This window comes from Gadus morhua, chromosome 4 (assembly GCF_902167405.1).
Source record: "Gadus morhua chromosome 4, gadMor3.0, whole genome shotgun sequence".
Lineage (NCBI taxonomy): Eukaryota > Metazoa > Chordata > Actinopteri > Gadiformes > Gadidae > Gadus > Gadus morhua.
In genome coordinates, this window is record NC_044051.1 from 6,621,328 (window position 1) to 6,649,243 (window position 27,916).

The 27,916-nt window shown below is 47.5% G+C and overlaps 4 protein-coding genes across 6 annotated transcripts in view; all 4 read right to left on the bottom strand.

Moving 5' to 3' along the window:
• asb13a.2 (ankyrin repeat and SOCS box containing 13a, tandem duplicate 2) overlaps window positions 1-6,047 on the bottom strand; it is an 8,541-nt gene extending 2,494 nt beyond the window's left edge. For all 3 annotated transcript variants that reach the window (XM_030355336.1, XM_030355335.1, XM_030355333.1), the window contains exons 1-2: window positions 5,918-6,047; window positions 384-571 (exon numbers count right to left, since the gene is read on the bottom strand). In XM_030355336.1, coding sequence (XP_030211196.1) covers window positions 384-571; window positions 5,918-5,948 — 219 coding nt within the window. In that variant the 5' untranslated portion in view covers window positions 5,949-6,047. The remainder of the gene's footprint in view (window positions 1-383; window positions 572-5,917) is intronic.
• LOC115542840 (zinc finger MYM-type protein 1-like) lies at window positions 802-5,391 on the bottom strand. The gene is made up of 4 exons (XM_030355300.1): window positions 4,350-5,391; window positions 3,905-3,985; window positions 3,690-3,770; window positions 802-3,584 (listed from the first exon to the last, which is right to left on the bottom strand). Exon 4 carries the CDS (start codon window positions 3,100-3,102, stop codon window positions 1,249-1,251), a length of 1,854 nt encoding a protein of 617 aa, XP_030211160.1. The 5' UTR covers window positions 3,103-3,584; window positions 3,690-3,770; window positions 3,905-3,985; window positions 4,350-5,391; the 3' UTR covers window positions 802-1,248.
• Window positions 6,048-6,341: 294 nt separating the features above from the next.
• On the bottom strand, window positions 6,342-17,621 carry smo (smoothened, frizzled class receptor). Its single transcript, XM_030355282.1, has 12 exons — window positions 16,684-17,621; window positions 14,955-15,163; window positions 14,154-14,363; window positions 13,504-13,676; window positions 12,696-12,915; window positions 12,119-12,242; window positions 11,630-11,722; window positions 10,977-11,085; window positions 10,376-10,561; window positions 9,900-10,048; window positions 9,146-9,280; window positions 6,342-8,159 (listed from the first exon to the last, which is right to left on the bottom strand). The coding sequence occupies exons 1-12, from the start codon at window positions 16,949-16,951 to the stop codon at window positions 7,579-7,581; spliced, it is 2,457 nt and encodes an 818-aa protein (XP_030211142.1). The 5' UTR covers window positions 16,952-17,621; the 3' UTR covers window positions 6,342-7,578.
• A 2,580-nt stretch (window positions 17,622-20,201) lies between these two features.
• LOC115542865 (tetraspanin-33) lies at window positions 20,202-25,099 on the bottom strand (the record flags this gene model as incomplete). Its single annotated transcript, XM_030355339.1, is given in 7 exon segments — window positions 20,202-20,926; window positions 21,581-21,742; window positions 22,729-22,857; window positions 23,039-23,134; window positions 23,243-23,317; window positions 23,930-24,057; window positions 25,042-25,099. Coding segments are annotated over 7 exon segments (750 nt in total), but the record flags the coding sequence as incomplete, so codon positions are not given.
• Window positions 25,100-27,916: the final 2,817 nt, after the last annotated feature.

A 27,916-nucleotide genomic window follows, 5' to 3' on the forward strand; every position in this document is an offset into this window, starting at 1 on the left:
TCGAGGTGTCCCTGAGCAAGACACCTCCCCCAAACTGCTCCCGACGAGCTGGCTGTCGCCTTGCGTGGTCGACACCGCCGTGGGTAAGTGCATGTGTATGTGTGTAATTTGTGAATGTAATTTGAAAAGCACATTTCGTGATTAAACAATTTAATATTTGTCAAAACAGTAAGCCAAGCAAGCAGTGGTGAATATTGCAACAATAATTAAAAATGTTCCCCTTAGGATAAAGAACAACATATATATCAACAAATATCAATAGAAGTTGACACACATAAAAAAATGATTCTCGAGTTCACCTCAGTGAGCCTAGGAAGGTTTCCCACACGCTATCCACACTGTAATAAAGTGATCTGCGTAACACACGATGAACTTGGGCCCACCTGGGCTCCAGCATCCAGCAGCAGCCGGACACACTGGCTCTGGCCCCGGATGCAGGCCTCGTGGAGCGGGGTGATGGAGTCCACCGCCACGATGTTGACCGGAGCGCCGTCCGCGATCAGCTGCCTCAGCTGGTCCACGAGGCCCTGTGAGGCGGCCTTGTGGACCTCCGTCCGCTCCGCCCAGCTGCCTTCAAGCACAGCGACCGTTAACCATAAAGCGTCATGGCGCAATACCAAAGTCCCGTCATCACAAGTTACAACAATGTACAGAAGCGTCATTAATTGTGTTTTAAGAGTGAGAGTAATAAGGCCTCACTGTGACAGTAAGGTGCTTGGGTGTGTGTGTGTGTGTGTGTGTGTGTGTGTGTGCAGGGCCGGTTCTGGCCCTTTTGTAGCCCTAGGCGAGATTGAGTTTTTGCGCCCCCCCCCCCCCCAATAGCGAGCCGAGCGTTGCCCTGTTAATTTACATTGCTATATTAAACATCACTTAAGACGCATATTAACTGATTTACCTTTACTTTGCTTGCAGCATTTTCACACAATTATAGCTCCACTATACTACATTGCAAATAAATGTGTGATGCATGGACAACAAACAGAAATGTTTCAGAATATTTTCTTTTTAATTATTTTAAATGACTTATATACATTCATAAACACTTAAGCATACAAGTAAAAATAAGCCAAAAGTATCAAGTCAAAATATGCAAATATATACAAAAATGCTACAAAGAATGTTATGAACTTAAAAAAAAAACACACTAAAAGAACACTATAATGGACACCAGTTTAACTATTAAACACTCTACGAACAAAAGTGCAGTTGTATCGGGCATTTCTATTGACCTTTCAAAGTGACGCAGCATTAGAATTTGACAATTCTAGACTTCCTAATGGCAAATGTGTTGATGGTATCATCAAATGATATCTGACTTGAGACCTCTTGGTTGACGCTCATCAGTGCAAGCCCATTGAGGCGTTCTTGACTCATCGTTGACCTTAGGTAGGTCTTCAGTAATTTTAATTTTGAGAAGCTTCTTTCAGCAGAAGCTACAGTCACAGGTAATGTGACAGCAATTCTTAGGGCCACCCACATATTTGGGAAAACTTCTTCAAGTTTCTTCTCTTTTAAGTGATTTAGAATTTCCATTGTCGTCATGCCGGCTTTTGGCAATGCTTGGAAATTGTTCAACTCAAGTGCCAGTTCCCTCCCGTCAAAGTCTTTATGGTCACCTTGGCTCAGAGTGTTGCTGAGGGTTTCGCACTCCTGGGCGAGTTCTTCCTCTGTCAAATTAGGGAAGTTAATTAACACTCCAAACTTGTCCTGAACATCACCCAAAAGCTTGAAGCGTTCTTGCAGTGATGTTACCGACGCATCGACAATAACATTGAAGAAGGAAATTTCTAATTTCTTAAGTGCGTCTCCTTCTGGCTCATCAGGGGATTCATAAGAGAACTGTCTCTTTGTTTTTCTCAGCCTCTTCTGCTTTAGGACGGTGTCCACATTGATCTCCTCACAGAGATCTCTTGCGGATACCTGAGCAGAAGCGAACCCAGTGCTTCTATAGCTCACCAGAGAGTCTACTGTTTTCCTCAGGAGATTCAGAGCCACATCCAGCTGCATTGACACAGACTGCAATGCTTTGCTGACATGATGTATTTTGGCCAGCATGTCATACCACACAATGCTACAAATGGTGAAGCGGTATGACCCAACTTCTTCAGCCAAAGACTGTGCTTCAGTTATTACCATTGAGTCAGTGGCTTTCTCCCTGACCTCAAGAAGGGCATCCCTCACCTCCGCTGTCTGGAATCTCACAGCCTGCACACTGCTAATTCGACTTTCCCATCTTGTATCTGACCAGGATTTCACAGTTGTTTGGACGTGGTGCTTTAGGATGGCCCACCTTTGTGTGGAGGCAGAGAATAGTGTAAAAATTCTTTGTAGGTAGCCAAAATAACTGAGTGCATCCGTAGAACTTTTTGCTGCATCCGCAACAACAAGATTTAAAGTATGTGCTCCGCACGGGACGAATAAAGCTCTTGGATTTTTTTTCAGAAGTCTAGCTTGGACACCTTTGACCTTTCCCTTCATATTTGCGCCGTTGTCGTAAGACTGTCCCCGGCAGTCTTCGAAGGGAAGGTTGAACTCTTCTAGTCTCTTCAGAATGAGGTTGGAGAGGCTTTCTCCCGTGGATGATTCAACTTCAAGGAACCCCATGAAATGTTCTTTTATTTTTGGGGTGTCGGTGTCGTCTGCTGCAACAATTCTAACTATAACCGACAACTGCTCTACGTGGCTGAGGTCTGGGGTGCAATCCAAAATAATGGAATAGTATTTGGCCAGCTTTATCTCCCTTAACATATAGTGAACAATTTTTTCACCAATGCAATCAATTAGTTCATTTTGAATATCCTTTGACAAGTATGTTGCATGCCTGGCTCCTCTCTCCACATCAGCAACATGTTGTTTGAGAACTGGGTCAAACCTGGCCATGAGCTCAACTTCCTTAAGGAAGTTCCCATTATTTGGCTGGTATAGTCTGTCTGAGCTCCCCCGCATGGGAATATTTCGCTCGGCCAAAGACTGTATTATGGCGACCAACCTGGTCAGCACATCACGCCACCTCCTCCTTTCAGCTTGAAGGAGTGCCATTTCCATTTTGTCAATTGTTTGGCCCTTTTCAAGTCGAGTCTCCAGTTCCTTCCATGAGGTCATGTGCCCTAAATGCTCTGAACTTTGCTCATGGCTTTTCAGGATCTCCCCGCAATTCTTCCAGTCATTTAGGCCACTACTATTGAGGTTAAAATGTTTCTTTGAAAAGAGCTTGCAGCAGAAGCAGTACAGAGTATTGGTTTTCCTTGAATATACAAGCCAGCTTCTCTTGACTTTCTCCCCATTGACTAATTTCCTGTAGAAGTAGTGGTGGTGGCAGCTTCTCCCATCATCTCTTTTGGGAAATGTAAAGTCTGGATTGGTCTTGTATGGTCCTCTACTAACTAACTCAGTCCTTACCGCATCACAGAGGGCTGGCCAGTCAGCAGGATCTATGGGTGCTCCCTGGATATTAGGAATTGAGGAGGGTGAGGTGTCTGCAGGCGGCAGTGTAGTAGCAGAGCATGTTGCGGTTGTTGTTCCTTCACTGGTCTCAGTGGTCTGTGTTTTACTGGTGCCTGGAATACTAGATGTGGCCCCTTCACCTGTATCAGCCAGATGTGGTTGAAATTAGTTTCATAGGGATTTCATAGGGATCTTCAAGTACATTTTGTCAGGTGGTTGTTGGCTTAGTTATGCAAAGGACTTACTTGCTTCAGGCTGCGTGTCCCTGGTCTCAGTCGTCTGTGTTTCACTGATGCCCTGAGTGCTTGATGTCCCTTCACCTTCACCTGTATTCAAGCATATAGTATACCAGACAAGCAGTGTTTAATAATGATGTGAAAATGATCATGTATTTGAATTACTTTTAGAAAACAAGCTATGGACGTGGCTTGAATAAATACTATTAAATAGACTCACTCACCTGATGCAGGCTGTGTGTACCTGGCCTGTGTTCCACTGGTCCCTGGAGTACTACTACTGGATGTCCCTTCTCCTGCTGCAGCTGTATTTAAACATAGAGTTCATCCATGCTGTTCATTACACAATTGCATTTGGTCATTTCTATCATCCTTCCACATAGTTGTATTGTACAAATACATTTTATCTGACCATGTAACTTGTAGTAGGTAACTTACAATTACTACCACCACTACTATTATTACTACTAGGCTGCTACAAGACTAAATAATACTACTAATAACAAAAAAGTTATAATAATAATAGTAATAATTGCTAATAATAACAATAACAAAAACAGCAACAATAGTACTAGTACTAGTAGTGCTCTGTAAGGTGACCTTGGGTGTCTTGAAAGGCGCCTCTAAATTAAATGTATTATTATTATTATTATTATTAGTTGTACTTACAAAGTTCAGAGAGAGGTGAACATGACGGATCAGGTGTCCTTTCTCCTGCAGGTGCTGGCTTCTGCAAATATTGCTTGAGTGCATCTGGCCAATTAAAAAAATATATATACGAAATACTGTTTATTCCGTGTTTTATTTGGCCTTTTGTAAATTCATTGAAACCGAAACCGAACCGTAAAAGGAAAGGGAGATTACTGGTTGTAGTCTTTTCGCTCGGTTTTAGCCCTACGGTTGATACGGAGAACCGAGCAAAAAGACTACAACCAGTCTCCCTTTCCGTTTCCGGTTAGGGTTAGGGGGGGCCTGAAAACGCGATTTGAAAATTCAATCATTTCGAATTATAGAATTCAAAATTAGCCAAATACCCGGGACAGGACCAATAGTAAGAATTTCGTTGGTAATCACTCTTATTTCATCCTAGACAAACCAGAAACGGGGCTCAATGTTCAAAATACCGGAATTGTCCCTTAAAAGTCGGTGGCTAGCGGTGGCTAGCGCCGCGGTAGCTGCCTGAGCGGCCGCAATGTTACATGATGCACTTGACAGCCTGACATGAGTTTGACACTATAATGGCAGAGGTCAACGTCAATTACCTCTATACTGGGCTTTCTTTTCTTCTTCTTCTTTTTTACGTTTTCGTCCTTGCGCGCCAGAGGGTTTAACTTTAGTCCTTTTCATTTTAAGAGTCAATACCTATGTCAAGCTTGATCGACGCATCTTAATTTACCGAACGTAACGTCTTTCACGCCACGCAACGCCCCGCAACGCCCTTGATCGACGCATCTTAATTTACCGAACGTAACGTCTTTCACGCCCCGCAACGCCCCCCCCCCCCCCATGGAAAATGATTTACAAAAAACATAAAAAAAAACGATTAACTAAACGTCTGGCTGAGGGGGCGCCCTAGGATAATCGTGTTTAATAATAAAAAAAAATCTTCGCTTGTTTAATTAAATTAAATTAATTAAGGGCGCCGCTAGAGGGCGCCCCCAACACATTTGTCGCCCTAGGCAATTGCCTAGGTCGCCTATGCCAATCGCCGGCCCTGTGTGTGTGTGTGTGTGTGTGTGTGTGTGTGTGTGTGTGTGTGTGTGTGTGTGTGTGTGTGTGTGTGTGTGTGTGTGTGTGTGTGTGTGTGTGTGTGTGTGTGTGTGTGTGTGTGTGTGTGTGTGTGTGTGTGTGTGTGTCCGTGTGTGTGCTCTATCAAACAAGCAGCCAACTATAACTATTCGTTTTATAATCATCCATGAATCACATTATAATTCCTAAAGCATTAGGCAGCACTGTTGGTGGGCCAGTGGAGTACAGCCAGGGATAACAGCCAGGGTCACAAGAGCGACTGGAAATGAGGCAACTATGTCTGTTTTTGATACATTACTGCAACCATCGGTCGATTATGAAACCCATGTTAGGTAAATGTGGTGTCAACCTAATCGCTGCAGCCGCTCATGTGAAGCACGTGTCATCAACAGGCCTTAACAGGAGTCGGGTTTAAACGCACGAACACAAAGTGGGTCAGTGTTATAAATAACGTTCACTTAGCCAAACATGCTGTGTCGAGTATTTACCTATATCCCCAAATACGTATGGGTCCTCCATATTTCCTCTTCTCCTCGATCAAAACGATGTTGTGACAGAGCAAGACAGCAGGCGGTGCATGTGGTAGAATGTAAACACTGTCCTTGTTTACAACGAATCAGCTGTCGTTCTTTAGGCCGTGCTGAATTCTGGGACATGTAGTCCACCAAGTGGTGCTATGAATTGCTGCCAAAAGTACTAATCTGGGGATAGGAATATTTCTGTATTTGTTAAATGATTGTCTACACTGCTACAAATGGTTTCATTTTATTAACAACGCTTATTCTACTTTGATGAGTAGGCCTACTGATTATTTTACTAGTCTTGAGAACTACAACTTCTGGTTTTAGTTTAAGATTAATATAACTTCTGTATCTCCTACCACTGATCAGAATAACACATTCACCTCGCAAATAAAATCTCGACTTTTCCTTTATTGTGTAATAAAGCAATCAGACACAAACAAAATCCTAATGAAATGACAACGAACAGCTTATATACAAACATACAAATAAGAAATTGGTAGAACTTTGCTTTGCACTCCAAAGATATTCAAAGGCTAAAAAGTGATAAAGTAATACTTAAAAAGATGATGAAACGAAGTGTCACAATAGGCGCACAACATGACACTTTTCTAAAACACTAAAAACACAAAAAACCAGGCTCACTTTGAATAATTAAAATAGCATTAGCAGAACAGAGATGGCGAAAATACTGCTGTAAATAACTTTAATATATACACACAACGTAAAAATGAGGAGTTATTTCATGAACTGATTGACAACCTTTACGATTGAACGAAAAACATGTGTATCGCGGATGCTGAACGTGTTAAATTGCACTCGGCAATAGCTTATACCAGTGAGGTTTCCCATGAGGAAGTCTATTCTAGCGTTGGATATGGCAGTACCGGACAGGCTAGCACCGAGGGGTATCGCTACGGGAGAGCGCATTTTAGTCCAGCGCTGGTGAGGTTCATCATATTGGCAGCAAGAAATCTATTTGAACACGGATCGATTCACAAACCACCACAGTCGATCAAACACTTCAGTGACTGAAGCGCCGCAGCTGTACCGTAGCGACGTAGCACGTCGTGGACCTCCACGCGCGTGTCTCTTCTTCTACATAATCACTATTCTCAGTTCATTGGGGGATTGATATTCTCCGACGTTGGAGACTAACCTTTACTGAACACGTGGATACAAATCTGTCTGCGAACGTTTTGGAGGGGCTTGAAATTCGGGGCGTTAAGTGTGGAGGTGAATTATATAAAAATAATGAGACAATTTGGAAAATGGGCGGCAGAATAATTATGGCGGTTCGCTTCGTCCCCATAAACATATTAGCTGCCTTGTTGTTTATTCTGTCGCTGCAGAGTTATCTATGAAATTATTCAAGTGGGCACATGTAAAATATAAAAATATCTTTCTTTTCTTTTCATTATTTTATTTACATTTTTTCCTTTTCTCCATCCCTTAAAAGAAACTAACATCATCTGGCTTCATCCCGTTCAGACCGGCCGCCCCTGGGAGGTTAAAGCAGCCAGCGCTTTAGTTCTTACTCCGCCTGACAGGGGCCCCAGACCCAGAGGCCCCTGAGCACCCTGAGACCCCAGAGCCTCACTAACGCCCGCCCCCCCCCCACCCGCTCCTCAGAAGTCAGAGTCGGCGTCCATAAGCTCCGCCTCCATCAGATTGGTCCTAGAGTGGATGGGGCCCTGGCTCGGGACCAGGCGCCGCCCCCCAGGGGCCGCCACCGCCCCCCCGGGGGGCCGCAGGGTCCGGCCGGGCTGCCACGGGGCCGGGGCCGCGAAGGGCCGACAGCGCGGCCCCCGCAGGCCCAGGTCCTCGGGGGCGTCGCTGAGCTCCTCCAGGGGCCCGGGCGGGCGGTAGGGCGGGTAGGGGTGGGAGGGCCGGAAGTCCGGGTAGGAGCCCGGCAGGAGGTCCTCGTCGTCGTGGCGACGGGGCCGGCGCTGGTCGGGCCGCGCCCGCAGGTCGGCCACCAGGCTGGGGTGGCGCGGGAGCTGGGGCAGGCGGGGCACCGCGCTGGGGCCGAACTCGCGGCGCCGGTACCCCTGGGGGTCGGCCCCCGCCTCCTCCAGGGGCCGCACCTCCTTCGGCCCCGCCCCCGCTCCCGCCCGCCGCTTCTTCTTCTTCTTCTTGCGCTTGATCATCTCGGGGGAGATCTCCGCCTCCACCATCCACAGCTGGTTCCGCTCGTCCGCCGGCGGGACTGGTTGGGGAGGGGGGGAGTTTAGTTACCATGACAACAGAGGCATAGCGGCGGGAAGACAAGCCGACCAAACGACAAACCGACATACCAACCGACATAATGAGTTTTCAACATATTTCATTCAGTCCTTCTAGTTGCAGAGTTTGCTCGTGCTAGGCTAGCGCACGGCAACGGGCAATACTAGCCTGCTAATAAAACCGGTTTTACCCACTCCACAGTACACCCGAGGCAAATCAACTGTAACGCCAGACTATATATGTAAATGTCTGTGTTGATAGAATAATGTTAGAAATAAAACTAACCTCGCATCGCACGAATCATCGCATTTTGATGAATTTTTCCCTCAAAATGCGATGCAATGCAAGGTTGGTTTTATTTCTAACATTATTCTATCAACACAGGCATTTGCATCGACCGTCTGGCGTTACAGTTGATTTGCCTCGGGTGTACTGTGGAGTGGGTAAGACCGTTTTTATTAGCAGGCTAGTATTGCCCGTTGCCGTGCGCTAGCCTAGCAAGAGAGAACCCTTGAGAAGGAACACAAGAGTGGGGCGAGAGCCATTTATTGTTTCACCTCATTGAATGAATTTTGTCCCCATGAAATTTAAAATCATTGAGGTAAAAAAGCAAGACAGCCTAAGAGGGACATTAAGGGACTACATAATAGACTATGGGGGTCTTGTTTGTGTTCAGAAGTCATGCATTTTGGGCTGTGTGTTTTATAGGGATCAGGAGAATGTTTCTGTGTCGTTCCGTTTGCGTGTTCACTTTTCATACCTTTTTGTACCTGCCCTTTGAGCATGTGCAGATCTATTATATCCGAGTGTGTTCGATTCTCACAGAGCACACAGACGCACAGAGAGGCAAAGAGAAAAGCGTATACGCGATGTCGGTGGTGACGAATAAATTAGTTGTCCTCCGCTGAGGGGGAGGGGCCTATCTTGTCTTCAACTTGCGTGTTAACAAGCGTGTGGGGCGTGTCCTACCGGGTGTTCCCGTGGGGGTCACGGAGATGTCCTGGGGCAAGATGGCGCCCCGTCTGGCCACCATCTTGGTGACGTGCTGGGCCCAGGCGGACGACATGTCATTGGACGGCTCGTTGAGGTCAAAGTTGATCCCAGCTGCAGACAGGAAGGAGGCGAAGCGAGGAACACATAAACAAATGTTAATGTTCTGAACCGTCGTCTCTTCACCAATGAGCACGGATCAGATATGTTGCGCCACCTAGAACTAGTCGCTGAACAAGACTCGCTTGTTCAGAGTTCACCTGGTTTCTGCTTAGCCTCCTCTCTTACCACCCCCCACCCCCCCCAAGCCCCCCTTCTCTCCTAATAACACTACATTTACACACCTATTGTACGTTGTACGTCCTGGCACTTAAAAACAGTAATTAGCATTGTGTAGCATCTGATTATAGCTATCTTTATTGTATACGGAGAATGGGTTAACCTGGCAATGGTTAGTGCTTGGCAGTTGTTTCTATGAACATCCTTACAGACAGCGATATATTGTTGTTTCTCTTTCTTCTGACAAATGTACTTATTGGAAGTCACTTTGGATAAAAGCGTCTGATTTTTTTATTCAGTTCCCAAACATTGCTAGCTCAAAACGATGCCTGAGTTCTCTAAGGTGAGCCCGATAGTTGGAGTGTGGCGCCCCCTGGTGGAGTTCTCTGCGGTAACACATAACGGTTAGCCCGTTAGTTTGAATATGGCGCTCCCTGGAGGCAGCAGAACCCACCAACGGGCCCCTCGTGGGAGACTGTGTGCATGCTGAAGGACAGCTCCTTCTCGGGGTCTTTGTGGAGCTCCTTGCGCTTGGAGAAGGCCTTGGCGATCATGCGGCTCTTCTTGATCCTCTTGGGCTCGTCGTCGCTGCGGCCAATCACCCTGCGGCGCACGGGGAAACAAAATGGAGGCCATGTTTAGGATCACTCAGGTGTTGGGATTCTTTCAAAACCGGTGAACCGATTAGTTAAGTTGTAGCGTTGTCAGACATTTTTTGCACCAGTTTTACATACACTTTAAATATTATATCATTATGAGGTTTTGAGAAAGAAACATTAATAACATATATTTGCATTCATAAAGTGCATTTAAGGAAGGAACTTGAGACCACGCCCACAGAGACTCAAACCAGTCACAGCCAGATCCCACCAAGCTTTTGACAGGTGGGGGAGGGGGGGCAGTAGGGGGGGGGGGGGGGAGGGGTCTCACCTGCACCAGGTGCGTTTCCAGATGAGGATGGTGGCCTTGGTCCAGACCCAGGTGCTCATGGCGATGCCGGTGCCGAACATGGAGAACAGGTTGATCTTCTCCACCATCAGGCTGGGCCGGTTCTTGATGGTGCACTCTGGGATCGGCTTGTTGGTCTGAGAGGCGATGGTGACGTTGGCCTCGCAGCTGGAGCAACAAATGATTTATAACAATTGATAAGAATTGTTGTTATTGTAATGTTATATTGTTAAAAATAATATTCCTATAATATTGTTGTTATGTTCAGATTATGTTTGAGGTTATATATCACATCTAAGGCCATGGAATAAAGGGATGTTCCGTTATGTAATTATATAGGAGGGCTAGCGTGTGTTAGCGCTGCATTAGCTGTGTGGCTAGCCGCTTTAGCTGTGGATTACAATCTCAGCAATCAAAGTTTGGATTAATCGTAGCTTGAGGGCATAACTGTTATATATATTTATAGTATTTATATATTATAAATATTAGAATAGTTTCTGATGTTATAATCCGCTAAATAACAGGACGTGATTGGTGTCGTATGTTTGAGCGGTTAAATAAAGGTTGGAGGGTTTGAACTCACAGCACGTATTCCCTGAAGCTTCGCTCCCACTCGGCCTGGTTGAAGAAGTCGTAGAAGTGGCAGCCGAAGGTGATGAAGACGAAGCCGAAGGCCAGGAACCCGAATATCCCTGAGGAGGAAGGAGGGCACATCTCAGGGGTAAGAAACTACTGTGAGTGGATTAATGTTGGGGGAAAGGTGAACACATGAAGGTCTGAGCTGGGACCCCAGGATGCAGGTGTTAATCTGGTGGTTCCCAACTGCTGGGTCGCGAGCAAACTTGGGGTCGTCGATTTGCATATTGGGGTCGGGGAGGTTGCAGAATAATAACATACAACTTTTTGATGATATGTTTTGGATAAAGAATAATAAAAATAATATTTTTAAAAGTGAATCTGGATGTGTGTGGTGTGTGTAGAAATAGAAAATGGGACAAAAAAGTTGGGAACCACTCTGTGAATCTCTTCTGACCCACAGGTCCCACTGGTCTGGGCACTGTCTGCTGCTGTATCAGCAGTTGTTTTGCATCTCAGCTCAAAGCCAAGATCTGTTCCCAGATCTGCTTGTATTTGTACTTGACCCGCCCTTTTTTTCCACTGAAACTCTGCCCCTATTCTCCCTGCAAGTGTTTTGTCTCTAGAGGTCGTCTGGTGTGAGGGGGCGTCGGCACGTACCGAGTCTCAGCATCGTCTCGTTGATCTTACTGGCGGCCTTCTCGCTCAGCAGGCCCGGGTGGTTGCTCTTGATTGAGAACAAGGTCATGACCCCTGGGTGAAAGGTTGCGCTGTTACTTGAGTTGGTAAACGGATTAACTTGAAGACATCGAATTAAACGTTTTGTAGAAAAGAAACCGGAAAAAGTTTTTGGCATTTCGCGTTGCATATTTGGACACTTCCCCGAAAAGACAGTCTTGAAACTAAATGTCTTTGGTTTTCATCTCAAAGCAAGGAGATATTGTGTCCTAACATTCAAACAGGTCCCAACATTAGGGGAATTCACTTAGCAGATATATTTCAGGAGGGGAAGTGGACTTAAAGCCAAGTGTGTTCTGTTCATATTTTAACTTGACGAAGCGAACCAGTACAGAACCAGTTGATAGATAGATAGATAGATCCTTTAATAATCCTTTAAAGGAAATTACAGTATAACCAGTCCCCGCTTACCTCGGATCAGGAAGTAGCCCCCGACGACCAGCACGACGCCGATGGGTGCGAGCACGAATCCGGCACGGTAGTGGTAGTTCTTATAGCCCACGAAGCAGATACCGCTGACAGAGTCCCCATCCACCTGCAGGCGGGGAACAAGAAGTGCTCCGCTTAACACATTTAATAAACACCCCAAACAGAGAGCATAGCGACCCCGATGAAGTGGTCTGGCTATTGCCACACCAAGCTCAATCGTAGATCGCACGTTGGTCTGGGGAGGCTGCCGTCATTTCCTTCAGCACAAGAGGCCTCATAGTGATCTACCCCGCGGTTCAAGAATCACGGGACGGTCGATGGTATTATCATTATTATAACCATTTTCGGTCTAAAGATGGCAGACCTCAGATAAAGCTCTGTGTAATAGTAGAGTTAAATAGAGTTAAATAAATCAGAATGGAGTTCCATCTTCGTAGTTCTCCTGACCAAAGATCCTCAAACAACCGAGTTATGACTATTCTTATTACGACCAAGAGGACGCAATGATCCCCTCCCCATTGTCCAGGTGGTCTTCCCTTCTCCCAGGGGGTCCTCCTACCTCGGCGATGGCCAGGATGGCGACGGTGAGGACGAAAGGCACGGACCAGGTGATCATGTGGAAGTAGGAGGTGCGCCCGGTCAGCGGCTGCTGGGTGGTGCCCAGTGCCTTGAAGGAGGTGTGCCAGGCGTAGGTGAGCATCACGAACCAGATCACTCCCGACATCAGCGAGTAGTACACGATGATGAAGATGGTGACGCAGGAGAGAGTCTCTGAGGAGCTGGAGGAGGTGAAGGAGGAGGAAGAGGAGGATGAGGGGAGGGGGAGAGGATGAGGAGGAGAAGGAGAAGGAGGAGGAATAATTTGATTATAATACCCGCTAGAAAATCATATAGTGCATAGAGCGTGACACTTAACACCAATTTTTCGATGCCTCAGGACATTTGTTTTCATAGCCGGTTGATCCAGTTACCGAGTGTAAACTACTCCACCCTAGTCCTGATTCACCACTTCCACCCACTGCCAACCACATCTGAGTCTGTTCCGATGTAAACACTGGGACTCCGCCCCAGTACATTTACATTTATGGCATTTAGCAGACGCTTTCATCCAAAGCGGCTTACAACGGTTCACACACACATTCACACACCCACGGCGGATTCAACCAGGCAAGGCGACAGCCAGCTTGTCGGGAGCAGTAAGTTTGAGGCGTCTTGCTCAGGGACACCTCGACACTCGTCTAGGAGGAGCCGGGGATCGAACTAGCAACCTTCCGGTTACCATCCAACCCGCTCTACCGCCTGAACTATGCGGACCCCCAGACATCAGTAGATGCTCCGGAATAACGCGAGTGACTCTTGTTTCTTACGAGGGTTCCCCGAGGCGCATGGTGTTGTCGCTCTTGCAGACGATCTCCTTGCGCGCGCCGTCCAGGAACTGGGCCAGCCAGCCGATGCTGCCCACGAAGAAGCAGGCGTTGATGTAGAACAGGATGACTGCCGGGTAGCGGTTGGAGTTCTTCCAGTCGGCCAGGAACGTCGCCTGGCGCGGTGGGGGAAAACACGGACGGTTGATTAGCGTCCCCTGCAAGTCCTTGACTGGTAGCGACGCAACTCAACGTTTACACAACTCGACGGTTAGACCGCTTCCTTGCAGTCAGACAACTCAACAGTTTGACAACTCAACTAAGCGGTCGATATTTTAAGTAGTTTGGCGAATGCATTCCCATTCAATGCATGAGCATTAGTGAAACATGAATTAAATCACTCTGCGGGTAAAACACAGAAGGGGAATTAATAACCCTGTAATAATAACAAGTAATAAGTAAATACATGTTAATGTTAATACCTGTTGGCGTGACTTAATGCTTATTGTTTCCTACTGATCCCTTTTTTAACACATCCTACTACAAACACTGATCAACCCGCTCTTTAACTCATCGTGATGAACACTGTACATCACAGTACGCCAACAGCTTCCCGGCGGGGGCATTGTGGGAGTTGTAGTAGTGGCGCTCACCAGGGTGAAGAAGGTGCAGAGCATGGTGATGGAGCCGAAGTAGGCGATGTAGGCGTGCATGTCGGTGTGCTCCTCCTCGGTGAACAGGGGGTTGTCACACTGGATCCCGCACCCCTCCACGTCCTTGTACCAGCTGGAAACAATGTCCGTCTTCACCAGCGGAGCCTCGCACTGGCCGGACGTGTTGAACTTCAGCTTCTGCCCCTCGTTCTGAGGGGGGCGGGGGGGAGAAGGAGTTTTAACAACTGGAGCAGAATGAGCCTCTTTCTGTTGTGGTTCTCTGGTGGCCAGCATGAGTGTGTGCGTGTGTGGGACTCGGTCACTGAGTCTAGAGTGCAGGTGTGTGTGTTTGTAGGCATGGGTCTCTGAGTCGAGTGTGTGTAGCCTGGGTCTCTGAGTCCAGTGTGTGTATATGTAGCTCTCTGTTACCCCTTTGTAACACACAGTTTGAACAACCGTTATCACTTTATAACGCACAGTTTGAACAAACAAAAGACCTCGGATCAACACACAGGAGCAGCACCAATGAAACACGTCATCACGGGGGGACCAATGAGAGACCGGATCAAGAAACAACGTCCTCACGACGAGGACCAATGAGAGACCGGATCATGAAACACGTCCTCACGACGAGGACCAATGAGAGACCGGATCATGAAACAACGTCCTCACGACGAGGACCAATGAGAGACCGGATCAAGAAACAACGTCCTCACGACGAGGACCAATGAGAGACCGGATCAAGAAACAACGTCCTCACGACGAGGACCAATGAGAGACCGGATCAGAAAGCAGCCGTACCGTGCAGCCAGCGGGGAACTTGTGGTTCTCCTCACACTTGAGGAAGTCGGGCCAGCCCCTCTCCTGGTCCACGATGCTGCAGGGCCTCCGCGTGGCGAGGCAGACCGCCTGGCTGGGAAGCTCCACCAGGCCCTGCTCGCACTTGGGCATGTAGACGGCGCACAGCAGGGGCCGGATCACCGACCAGCAGCGAGGCGCGTTCCGCAGACCTGGGGGTACGGTGGGGGGGGGGGGACAGCAGAACGACGTAAGCGATGATTATGATACATATGATTAATGCAGCACGTTTCTAGATAAATGGTGAATGGACTTTTTATATAGCATTTATATCGCGCTTTTACCCAAAGCGCTTTTACAATACTGCCTCCGATTCACCCGTTCGTACACACGTTCACACACCGACGGCGGCGTCAGCCACGCAAGATCGTCGGGAGCGGTTGGGGTGAGGTGCCTTGCTCAGGGACACCTCGACACTCGGCCGAGCGACATTGTGTTTACATTGCGTTTACTGACGTGAACACAAAAAAAACACGACAAAATCATTCAATAAGGATGTATGTTAGTGAGAAGATGGAAGGAGGAAGGGAAGAGAAGGGAAGGGGGGGATGGGGGGAAAGGGATCTTAGAAAGGTGGGTTTTGATGGTCTGTTTAGGGAGCGGATTCGTTCCTTAAGGTGCGGGGTAAGAGCCCCGAGTCTCTTTGGGTTTCAGTTGGAAACACGTTCTCACAAGCGTGTTGGTGAGTGGTTGTGGTTTCAAATGTGTCACGGTGCGGGGAAAGTTCAGTGGCTCGAACCCTGGTCATTTTGTCATTGGGACGCTCTCTCGCTCTCTCTCTCTCTCTCTCTTAGAAAGTTGTTAAATGTGTGTAACGTGTGAAGAAAGTGTGTTCGAGCCATATATATATTTTGAAGTTCCCTTTAAGTTCTCCTGCCAAATCAGGGCTTGGCTTGACCTTTAACCTGGGGTGAGGGATCCTTGCTAGTGGTATGGCTAATGTGGGAGCTAGCCTAATGTGGACTCACTGGAGGGGTTCATCGTCAACAAGAGATGATGCGTGTCTAAACAACACACACAGACCTCCTTTGGACCAGCTCCTCTGCTGAAGGGCTCCTGAGCAGACTCTCAAACCTCGACTAGACGCTGTTTAGTTAAGACAATTCGCTCTGATCTTTAACTTTCTCTGGACACGCACCAGAGGGTCAGTTGGTTGCATCCAGGACAACAATGTCTGTGTTTATAATCAGTAAAGTGTGCTTATGTTTACAATGGTGACTCTCCTCTCTCCCTCACACGCTATCTTCTCATCGACTCGATGACACCACTTCTTCCTGAAGGACTCTTCCGGATGGGAAACCGGGGGAGATCTGATGGTTTATGACCCTGGCGACATCCTCATCATCATCATCATCATTGACGATGATTGCATCCGCTTCCTAAAGACTAATTTAAATAATTGGCATCCGATTTACAGTTTACGATATGTGACATTATAACGTGTAGGTAATCATGACTTGTTATGCAAGTAGGCCTATACTGCAATTCTTTTTATTAATGAGAGATGCATGGGATGATTTATAAGGCCTGCTGGACCTACTTATTTAAACATGAAGATGCGCTTGTGGTTGTGGGGTCTACATTGCACAGGTTTAGTATCATTTTTGGACCGGGTTTCAAATCTATATTTGCCCTCGATCGGACAGCAACAACTTTTCCACTGGAGGCTTACCGGACCACATGGTCAGCTTCTCGAAGGCTTCCTCTTGGGTCGTAGAGTCTTCGGCCAGGATGAGCGACGTGTGCGTGTAGGGTAGGGCCGACCCCAGGCATGTGTTGTACCTCAGGACCTCACAGGTCGTCGTCTTCTTGCAGGGGTCGTTCAATACCGTCACGTTTGGAGACAAAACGGCGTGAGAGGAGCCTAGGAGGGAGGCGGCCAGGGCGCACATCACCATTCCGAGCACTGCAACAATGGGGCTGCTGCCCTGGGAGGACATCTTGGGGGTTTCGGACCTGCAACTTTGCACCCCGAGAAAAAAATGACTTTTATTCTAGTGTTTTGTTATTCCAGCGCTGTAGGTCCTGTAAGGGATGGCGTCTTCTTCGATCTCCAGATGTAATCCCAGATTTGATCCCAGGTCCCGCATTGTAAATAACTATTATCACGGATTCTTCGGAGCTCTGACGCGGTATCCAACTCTTCTTTTCTCACCCAAAGATCCTCGGAAACGGATTCATGGTCGGAGCCCGAGTATGTTCTACAGAAACACTACATTAAACATCAAACCCAAAAATAAACGGTCGCTTTACGCAGTAATTCCACCGTTTGGAAGTTTTTTCTTTCCCTGCGCGTAAAAAGAAATCAGGCCGAGAAAAGTTGGAGGTTCGCCCTCCCCCACGTCGAAGGAGCGGACTGGAAAAGCTCAGACTGGGTGTAATATGACCCCCGCACCACCACCCACTTCCCAGCAGTACAAACTTTCCAGGAGGAATCCGAGCGATCCCGCATCGCTGCGGGGCTCCAGAGTCCAGCCGCGCTGTTCGAGATGCGCGATAAAGTTTGGATTGAAGAGCGTTTCAAACAAAGTAGTATTGTGTCTCAGCCTGGTTGAGTGTCTGTCCGGTGCCCCACTGGTATGTTGGCCTACTGGTGGTGGTGGGGGTGGTGGTGAGGGGGGGAGAGGGATCCATCCCATCCCCCTCTCCGGGGGAAGAATGTGTGAATACCAAAACAATATCTAAGCCCACAGTTCAGGACCAGAAGGAAACTCACCTCACATTATTTCACTTCTGATATGTGCGTCGGGATGGGGATGAGAGGGATGCATTTAATCGTATTAATGATGTGCACAATGACCGAGTCACTATAGTCTGTTTCAAATCACTATACTTCTAGTCTACATTATTGGAGTAAGGCCAGTAGTCGATTTATTCTTTTTCATACGGCCCAGAAGTCTCGAAAAAAATATGTAAAAGTTGATTACGGGTATACAGGCCTAAAAAAAAAAAAGATTCACATTAAAAGTATAAATGACTTATGTGTCCTTTGGACGTTGAAAATAGCTGTTACTTTAAGGCTAAACGGTAAGCCTCTATTTTTTGTGAAGGTAAATCTATGTCTGAGCTCCCAAAATGTGTTCATGTTGTCATTTCATCCTCTCATTCTCTCTGCAGACCCGGTGTCGCTGTGGATGGCCGTGTTATTGTGACAGCGCACTTGGAAGTGTATCAGTTAGGCTGAGCACAACGCTCTGCTTCTCCTGTGTGTGTGTGTGTGTGTGTGTGTGTGTGTGTGTGTGTGTGTGTGTGTGTGTGTGTGTGTGTGTGTGTGTGTGTGTGTGTGTGTGTGTGTGTGTGTGTGTGGTGAGTCAGGACCACACACAGAGCAGCGCCTAGCGGCTCCCTCACTGAAGCCCAGACAAACTACTCTCACTCTCTCCCCCCCCCCCCCCACCCACCCACTCCCTTACTCCCACCCTCTCTCTCTGGAACACACACACACACACACACACGGTCGTACAATCACTCACAAACAAACACACACACGGCCGCACACTCACTCAGACACAAACACACACACGTATGTACACACACACACACACACGGTCATACACTCACTTACACACACACACATTTGGTCGTATACTCACTCATAAACACACACACACACACACACACACACACATTTGGTCGTATGCTCACTCACACACACACACACACACACACACACACACACACACACACACACACACACACACACACACACACACACACACACACACACACATACATGGTCGTACACAAACACACACATACATGGTCGTACACTCACTCACACAAAGGTTGTACACTCACACGGTCGTACTCACTCACACACAGACACACGTTTGTACACACACACACACACACACACACAAACACACGGTCATACACTCATACACACACACACACACACAGTCGTACACTCACACACACACACACACACACACACACACATGGTCGTACACTCACTCACACAAAGGTTGTACACACACACACACACACACGGTCGTACGACACTCACACACACACACACACACACACACATGGTCGTGCACTCACTCACTCACACACACACACACACACACACACAACACACACAAAGAGCAGTAAATAATGGTTTGTAATTTTCATTCCATAATAGTTGGCACAATGAAAAATAGATCGTCATCTCTTGTCTATCAACAATGAGGACCGCTGGACTCCACACCCCAACCGGCCGAAGGTCCTCAGCGAAGCCCATTCGTTCTCACGTCGGGATTTCGCGGACGCTGCAGAAACGTTATCGATGTTCCGACCGGCGACTCAGATACGATCTCTGCTCCAGAACCCAGAACGATCCTCCTGAAAGACGCTGAAGTCCTGAAGTTCATAGTGTCATGTTTCAGTGTGTGTGTGTGTGTGTGTGTGTGTGTGTGTGTGTGTGTGTGTGTGTGTGTGTGTGTGTGTGTGTGTGTGTGTGTGTGTGTGTGTGTGTGTGTGTGTGTGTGTGTGTTCTTCAGACCCTCATCTTTAATGTTGAGGCGATGGTTGTATCATTTCCTAAAATTGCTCAAGTATTTATTCATTTCAAGAAAGGTAGGTTTGCTTCAAAGTTGACCCTTACTGTCCAAAGCATATTTGTATTGTGTATGTTTTAATTACAATAAAGATCTGTCATTTAGCAGTTTATTCTCTGTTACGGTTATGCTTAAAAAAACTATTTTCAAATAGAGCCTTATTTAATCTCCCATTAATCTGTAATATGATCTATGACATGCAAATTAATGAGGAGGGTCAACGGGAACATTAATCTACATTAATCTCCATGATAAATCTAATTGTCAAACACAACAAAATCCTAAATAATGAACACAAAGTGTAGAGTGAACCTCAGCAAATAATCGTGTAACAAGAGTTGTCTCATCCTACCAGTGTGTTCCGTGCTGGAATAAGCCTCAGCTTGTGCTGAGGCGATGCTTCGGCAATGTGCTGTTTTTTAGTGAACCGAACCTGCCACCAGGAGGCGGGCTAGTTCCAGGAGCCTGAACATGCGGAGAGAGGGAATACTGGGGGCACAATGAAGTACTTTTTAAGACCCTCGTTCTCATTAATCAGCCAGCAGATTTAAAACTAAAACTAGGCCAGTGTTTTCTGGGAGCAAAACTAATTCAATATCTACTTTTCAATTTGTAAAAAACTGGAACAGAGAAAATCCTTTGCTTCAGTCATAAGTGAAAAAGTTTAAGGATTAGATGCATCGTTGGTGTAACATTTAAATATAAAAACGATTAATATTAAAATGAATCTTAATACAGTCAGTTTTTTCAGGGATCTCCTTAATGTCTTCCAATGCGTTGTGAAAGCTCAGAGGACAGAATAAACCACCCGATCTGCCTTAAAAGTAATGTGCATTACAAAAATAGCTTTTAAAAAAATACAACCAAATGTCTATCCCTTGTAATAACACATAATGTCTCACTATCATTTGCATTACACCTAAATGTATAGTTACAGATATGCATTTATCTAGCGGGGATCATGGAGTCTTTTGGAAGACAAAATAAGGCTGGAAATGAGTCGAGGTCTGAAAAATAGCGATTTAAGTCAAGTCCCGTTTTCATCCACCAGGGGGCAAAGCAAGACCAGCCAGACGCTTCGTGTAAACACTGTTTCTGTTCAGTCACGTTCCAGTCCCGTCACTTCCTTGGGGAAATTCACCAAAAGTTTCCAATATGTTGCAAGTATACACCAGAAGAAGAGTCATCTCAAACCAGCAAGAGCCCTCATGCTGATCTCGGTTGCTTTTGTTAACTGTTCCTGGTTCTCCTGTCAGGTCCTGGGGGCCGACATCAGCGCCAGGGGTCCGACTGGTGCCTGTGGTTGTAGTTTTGGAGATCTATCTGTTCCCTGATCTGGTTGATCATGATCTGCGACAGCATGATCCCTACCAGCTGTGCAGTAAAGAGACAAGAGGTTCACGTTTCAGACGGTTTCACTTTGGGTACAACAAGAGTTCCTATACTCCTTCCCTGTGTAAATCGACCCCAGGGGGGTCTTTAACGTTGAACCTCAGGGACCAATAAGACCACTTCAGTGACTGACTGACTGACTGACTGACTGACTGACTGACTGACTGACTGAGTCTCTCTCTCTCTCTTGTCCGTAGTGTAGTGTGTAGGTCCTTGTGTAGTGTTGTGTGTGTAGCTCATTGTGTAGTGTGTATAGTGTAGTGTGTAGGTCCTTGTGTAGTGTGTGTAGCTCATTGTGTACTGTGTGGTGTGTATAGTGCAGTGTGTAGGTGCTTGTGTAGCGTAGTGTGTGTAGCTCACTGTGTATTGTACTGTGTGTAGTGTAATGTACTGTGTAGGTCCTTGTGTAGTGTAATATGTAGCCCCTTGTGTAGTGTGTATAGTGTAGTGTGTAGGTCCTTGTGTAGTGTAGTGTGTGTAGCTCATTGTAGTGTGTGTAGTGTGTAGGTGCTTGTGTAGTGTGTGTAGCCCCGTGTGTAGTGTGTGTAGCTCATTGTGTATTGTAGTGTGTATAGTGTAGTGTGTAGCCCCTTGTGTAGTGTGTAGTGTGTATAGTGCAGTGTGTAGCGGCCTCACCTGGGGGATGGCTAGCCCCAGCGCCACGCCCCCCAGGAGGAACAGGTTGCTGTGGATCCAGTCCACCAGCTTGTCGATGCAGCCGTTGGTGTAGATCAACTCCGCCGCCTCCAGGAAGTTCTGCAGCTGGAGGCCGCTGCCACACATGGTGTTGATCACGGCCTGGAGGGAACACACACACACACACACACATCAACACGTGTAGGACTGGAACCAAACTAGCATCTTACTGGGGATAGTGGGGCGAGTGATAAGGGTGCAGGTAGTGGGGGTTTAGAGTCCGTCTCAAGGACTTCAGTCGTTGGGACGCGAACCCGGGTCGATTCGTCATTGGGATACGAACCCTGGTCGTTTAGTCATCGGGACACGAACCCTGGTAATTTAGTCACTGGGACTCAGACTCGGGTCATTTAGTCATTGGGACTCGAACCCATCAATGGGACTCGAACCCAGGTCATTAAGTAATTTAGTCATTGGGACTCAAACCCAGGTCATAGTCATTGGGACTCAAACCCAGGTCCCCTAGTCACTGGGACTCAGACTCGGGTCATTTAGTCATTGGGACTCGAACCCATCAATGGGACTCAAACCCAGGTCATTAAGTAATTTAGTCATTGGGACTCAAACCCAGGTCATAGTCATTGGGACTCAAACCCAGGTCATCTAGTCATTGGGACTCAAACCCAGGTCATCTAGTCATTGGGACTCAAACCCAGGTCATTTAGTCATTGGGACTCGAACCCAGGTCATTTAGTCATTGGGACTCGAACCCTGATCATCAAGTAATTTAGTCATTGGGACACAAACCCAGGTCATTTAGTCATTGGGACTCAAACCCAGGTCATTTATTCATCGGGAGTCGAACCCAGGTCATTTAGTCATCGGACTCGACCCCAGGTCATTCAGTCATTGGGACTCGACCCCAGGTACTTTAGTCATTGGGACTCGACCCCAGGTCATTCAGTCATTGGGACTCGACTCCAGGTACTTTAGTCATTGGGACTCGACCCCAGGTCATTTAGTCATTGGGACTCGACCCCAGGTCATCTAGTCATTGGGACTCTACCCCAGGTCATCTAGTCATTGGGACTCTACCCCAGGTCATCTAGTCATTGGGACTCGACCCCAGGTACTTTAGTCCCCCCCACCTCGTCCTTGGAGATGAGGCAGCAGGAGTAGGGTACGGAGCAGCGCTCCCGGCTCCGGTTCTCCGGCGTGCAGTTGAAGTACATGTTGTGCTGCCAGTCTGTGAACGCCGTGCCGCCGCAACAGCCAAACTACACACGGAACAGAACAGACCCAACTGAAAACTTTATTCACTACTCATGTATTACACCTTCCTAGTTCACAATGCTTTGATGGATTAAACAGCTGCAGTGAAAAGCTAACATAGTGCGGCTCTAAATTCTATATAATTAAAGTTTTTTTGTGGTGGAAAAGTGCAATCCAGTGGCTCACCTCTCTCTGACCGTAGTCAATGAGATTCTGGAGATCCAGGTCATCCCTGTAGTGGATGACCGCGTCGTTGATGAGCTCCGTCACCTTAGCCCTCGCCTTGGAAAACAACACAAACCAACACTGTAAACAGACCTAACGTGAAGCGTACACCTCTCAGACGTTCCCGACGGTCCCGACGTTCCCGACGGTTCCCGACGGTCCTACCTTATCAGAGAAGATAAACCCCAGGATGCCAGCAGCCAGCTGGAGCAGGAAGATCAGGATGAGGAAGACGCAGAACTGGACGGAAGAGCGTGAGAGGAGAGCGTCAGTGGAGGAACGACAAGGAGTTTCCTACTACACGCGCTGCTCGATTCTGCACGTTCATCTCTGCTGGAGAGTTTTGAGAGGCTTGGTGTTTTACTGTTACAAAATGTTTCTCCGAATATACACACGGTGCATCTGTGATAGATAATTATCCTGTTGCAATGTTTATGTAGAGTTTTGAAGTTCTTTTCTTAATTGAAAGCAACAACCGGGCACTAGATGACAGGGGAAGGGTGTTCCCACCGCGGGCTATAGGCCAGCATTTACCAAAAAAACAAATTTCTCCCAAAGGACCCAAGAATCTGGTTTTGCAATCCACAAAAACATGTTTTCAAGCTGACTTCAAATATTTTACTCGAATAAAATAACTTCTCCTGGGACAAGACCACATTCCCAGTCTTGGAAGAAAGCCTTGATGGTTACTATGTAGTACCAAAGGAAGGCCCTCTTGTGCTATACAGTAACCATCATGCTTCCTCCAGGACTGGGAATGTCCCAGCAGGTTCCTGGTGGCCCAGTAGGTTCCTGGGGGCCCAGCAGGTTCCTGGGGGCCCAGTAGGCTCCGGGGGGCCAGCAGGGACTCACTATCTGCAGGAGGCAGATGTTCTCGCGCAGGGAGCCCACGCAGCCACAGAAGGTGATGAGGAACATCAGCACTCCCACCACCATCAACAGCACGGCCGGGTCCACGGACAGGCTGGCCCTGGCCGCCTCTGGGGAGAAGAACGGAGCAGGAGAACAGAGAAGAACGGATGAGAAGAACAGAGCGGAAGAACAGAGCAGAAGAACAGAGCAGAAGAACAGACAATGAGAACAGAGAAGATCGGATGAGAAGAACAGAGCGGAAGAACAGAGCAGAAGAACAGAGAAGAACGGATGAGAAGAACAGAGCGGAAGAACAGAGCAGAAGAACAGAGAAGAGCGGATGAGAAGAACAGAGCAGAAGAACAGAGCAGAAGACCAGAGCAGAAGAACAGACAATGAGAACAGAGAAGATCGGATGAGAAGAACAGACAAGAAGAACAGAGATGATCGGATGAGAAGAACAGAGCGGAAGAACAGAGCAGAAGAACAGAGCAGAGCAGAAGAACAGAGCGGAAGAACAGAGCAGAAGAACAGAGCAGAGCAGAAGAACAGAGCGGAGCAGAAGATCACAGCAGAGCAGAAGATCAGAGCAGAAGAACAGAGCAGAAGAACAGACATGAGGATGACTGATGCTTGACACTGATACCCGTTTGGACAGGGAAACATTCTTGATATTATCATCAAGATCTTTTGTTGACCGGCTCATCTCTGACTAATCAGGGCATCTCTTCCCTGATTGGCCGGAGAATCCATCACATCTGTCTATCACTTGAATGCAATGTTTCTGATTGGAGGAGGAAGGTAGGGAGTAGGAGGCGGCGCTCTGTTTACAACGCTCCACTCTCACCTACACCCCCTTAATATGTATTTAGGTAAATTGTACTTAGTTTTATCAAAGCCAGGACTCAGAGAGATGATACTAGGCTGTTAGTCAGTCAGCCATCGTGTCTGAGCTTGTCAGAGTGACACATTATGTGTGTTTTGTAGTCTAACATTATCCTCTACATTAATCATCAATGGATTCAAGCCTTTCCCCTGTGGAGCATCAGGAGCATCTGAGGTGACGCTAAACACTAGTGACGATGTGACTCCGTCTGAAGAGGAGGTGTTACCTGCATGCTTGGACACACGGGCGTACACCCCAATGGCCACCATCACCAGGGCGATGACCTGAAGACAGCCATTGAGAAGAAAAAGGTTTTAATGTATCAATTAATTGAAATACATCCCTAATGCAAACCTTTGTTAGCTTTATTCTACAGTGGCCATGAGTCGAAGCAAGAGCTCTGGTAGAGCACTAAAGGAAAAGCTCGCTTGACTCTCTGCTGCCCTTCTTGACCGTGGGACACACAAGGGCTCAGGAGCTAGAGTGGGTTGACTTGTCACCGAAAGGTTGCTGGTTCGATCCCCGGCTCCACCTAGCTGAGTGTCGAGGTGTCCCTGAGCAAGACACCTCACCCGGACTGCTCCCGACGAGTTGGCTGTCGACTTGCATAGCTGACTCCGCCGTCGGTGTGTGAATGTGTGTATGAATGGGTGAATGTGAGGCAGTATTGTACAGCGCTTTGAGTGGCCACTGGTTAGGAAAGCGCGATATAAATGCAGTCCATTTACAAAGGAGCTAATGGGTCCTCAACCTCAACTCAAACAGACCCCGCCTAAGCTAGACACACGTCACGCGTTCTCCATCACGGTCAATCCACCATTTAATTCACAAACATTGACCTACTGTGTCCGACCGAGTTGCTCTTTTAGAGGTGGGGAACCTTGATCATCTGTTTGTGTGTTCCTACTCGTCCAGGGAGGGGCAGGCCTATCAGAACGCCTCATCTCATCTGAGGGTTTTGATCGGCCCTCATGACTCAGTATTTGAAAACAAAGAACAACTTTGGGTAGAGTGTGTTGCCACCTTAACTACGCGAAGTATGTCTTCCTGGCGTCTTATAAGAAACATATTTATATGACACACAGACAGACACAGAAAACGGGAACTAAACTCAGCCCCGGCGAGATGTCTCAGCGTGCCTTTAACGCGCGCCAATGTGGCCGTGTACGTGGTGCGCGTGTTGTCAAATCAACCAGGAAGCGGTCTAGGACCGTGCAAAGGAAGTCTGTGATTAAGAACGTATTTTGACCCTGAGGGATCGCAATGGAAATAAGTCTTCAAGCTTTATTGTGTCATCCCTGATAACTTATGTATTTTAATGAATGACAGAGTGCTGTTCATAGTTTAGATCAAAATGGCCAAATAAAATGAACCAATCAGACTTGACTTGTAGCTGTCGGCAGGCCGGCTACTGAATCCCCAGACTAGAGTTTTCCCTCGGCCAAGCTCCCCCACCCAGAGGAGGGCAGAATTTCTAGAGTCCCCACCGAACAATGCGGAGCCGCATGGGAAGTGCTTTATGCTCGCCACACCAGACATATCCAGTTACCACGCACACACACACACACACACACACACACACACACACACACACACACACACACACACACACACACACACACACACACACACACACACACACACACACACGTTTTCAGGAGGGGGGGGGGGCTTATAAATATACTTAATGCAATGACATGTGCCAAAGAAAGGCGATTAAAACCTTGCAGGAACACGCTTCAATTTGAACAAACACAGAAGAGAAACACCCACACACGTTCACGGCCACTATTTCTATCAGCAAACTCCCGGGCAGCCGGTTAGCCTCAGGTCTGGGAAGGTCTGCCAGCATCTGTCAGAATACAGCAGCCGCGGGCGACGAGAAGAGACACATTCCATCGCTGACATCCCGTCAGGTTTATACATGACGGGAATGAGGAACACACACTCTTGACACGCCACAAGCTGCAGCGATCACCCTACTGATGGGCCAACGACTTGAGCCCGTCAACAGTAGAGAACCGTTCATTCGTATCTGGCCCCTCAGAGCCAAACGGCTTGTTAAACAGCGCTCAGGGAGGAATCAATATCGCTCTGGATGAAAAGCTGATAATGAATCCATTATGACCCAATAAAAGTGACCGCGATAGTGGGTGGGTCAGTGATAGAAAGCATCAAAGATTCATGCTCTACCGTTTACAACACTGATCAAACACTTACATATCCATGCATCCATGAATTAATTAATAATATCTTGCAGAGTGAGAGGGGGCTGACCTCCTAGCCTCACTTCCTGGGTAGGTCAGGGACTAGAATCTGAAGGAGTGATCCAGAATGAACGGCTAGTCGCTTTATGTCGTCCAAGCATACACGACAAGCACTGGTATGAACCCATTGGAGTTTGAGAAGTTACTATGAAACTCCTAACATTGCACGGTGACATGGGTATAGTATAGTGACACGAGGATGGTTTCATGAGGATGGTCGTCCACAACGAAACAGTTCGCTCACGTTCAGAAGTCCTTCGTTCGTTTTCGGTTTCAGTTTCCTGACAACACAACTCCCCTGCATTCACTGGCTTCTTATTATACATAAATCTGAACACATAACCACACTCGGCATCCTCTTAAAAGCTTACAGGGTCGGCAATCACCTCAGAATATGAGCGCTTTGCTTCACATCGCATGTGACTGGGGGGCAGGCAGCGACATATTGTGACCCTGGCATAACTCTGCAGTAACACTTTAACCATTCTGCGTCTCTGTGTGTGTGTGTGTGTGTGTGTGTGTGTGTGTGTGTGTGTGTGTGTGTGTGTGTGTGTGTGTGTGTGTGTGTGTGTGTGTGTGTGTGTGTGTGTGTGTGTGTGTGTGTGTGTGTACGGGCCATGTATGTGTTAGTGTGTGAGTGAATGTACGACCATGTGTGTGTGTGTGTGTGTGTGTGTGTGTGTGTGTGTGTGTGTGTGTGTGTGTGTGTGTGTGTGTGTGTGTGTGTGTGTGTGTTCCAGAGAGAGAAGGAGGGAGGGAGTAAGGGGGTGGGTAGGGAGGGGTGGGGGGGGGGGGGGGGGGGGGGGGGGGGGGGGGGGGGGGGGGGGGGGGGGG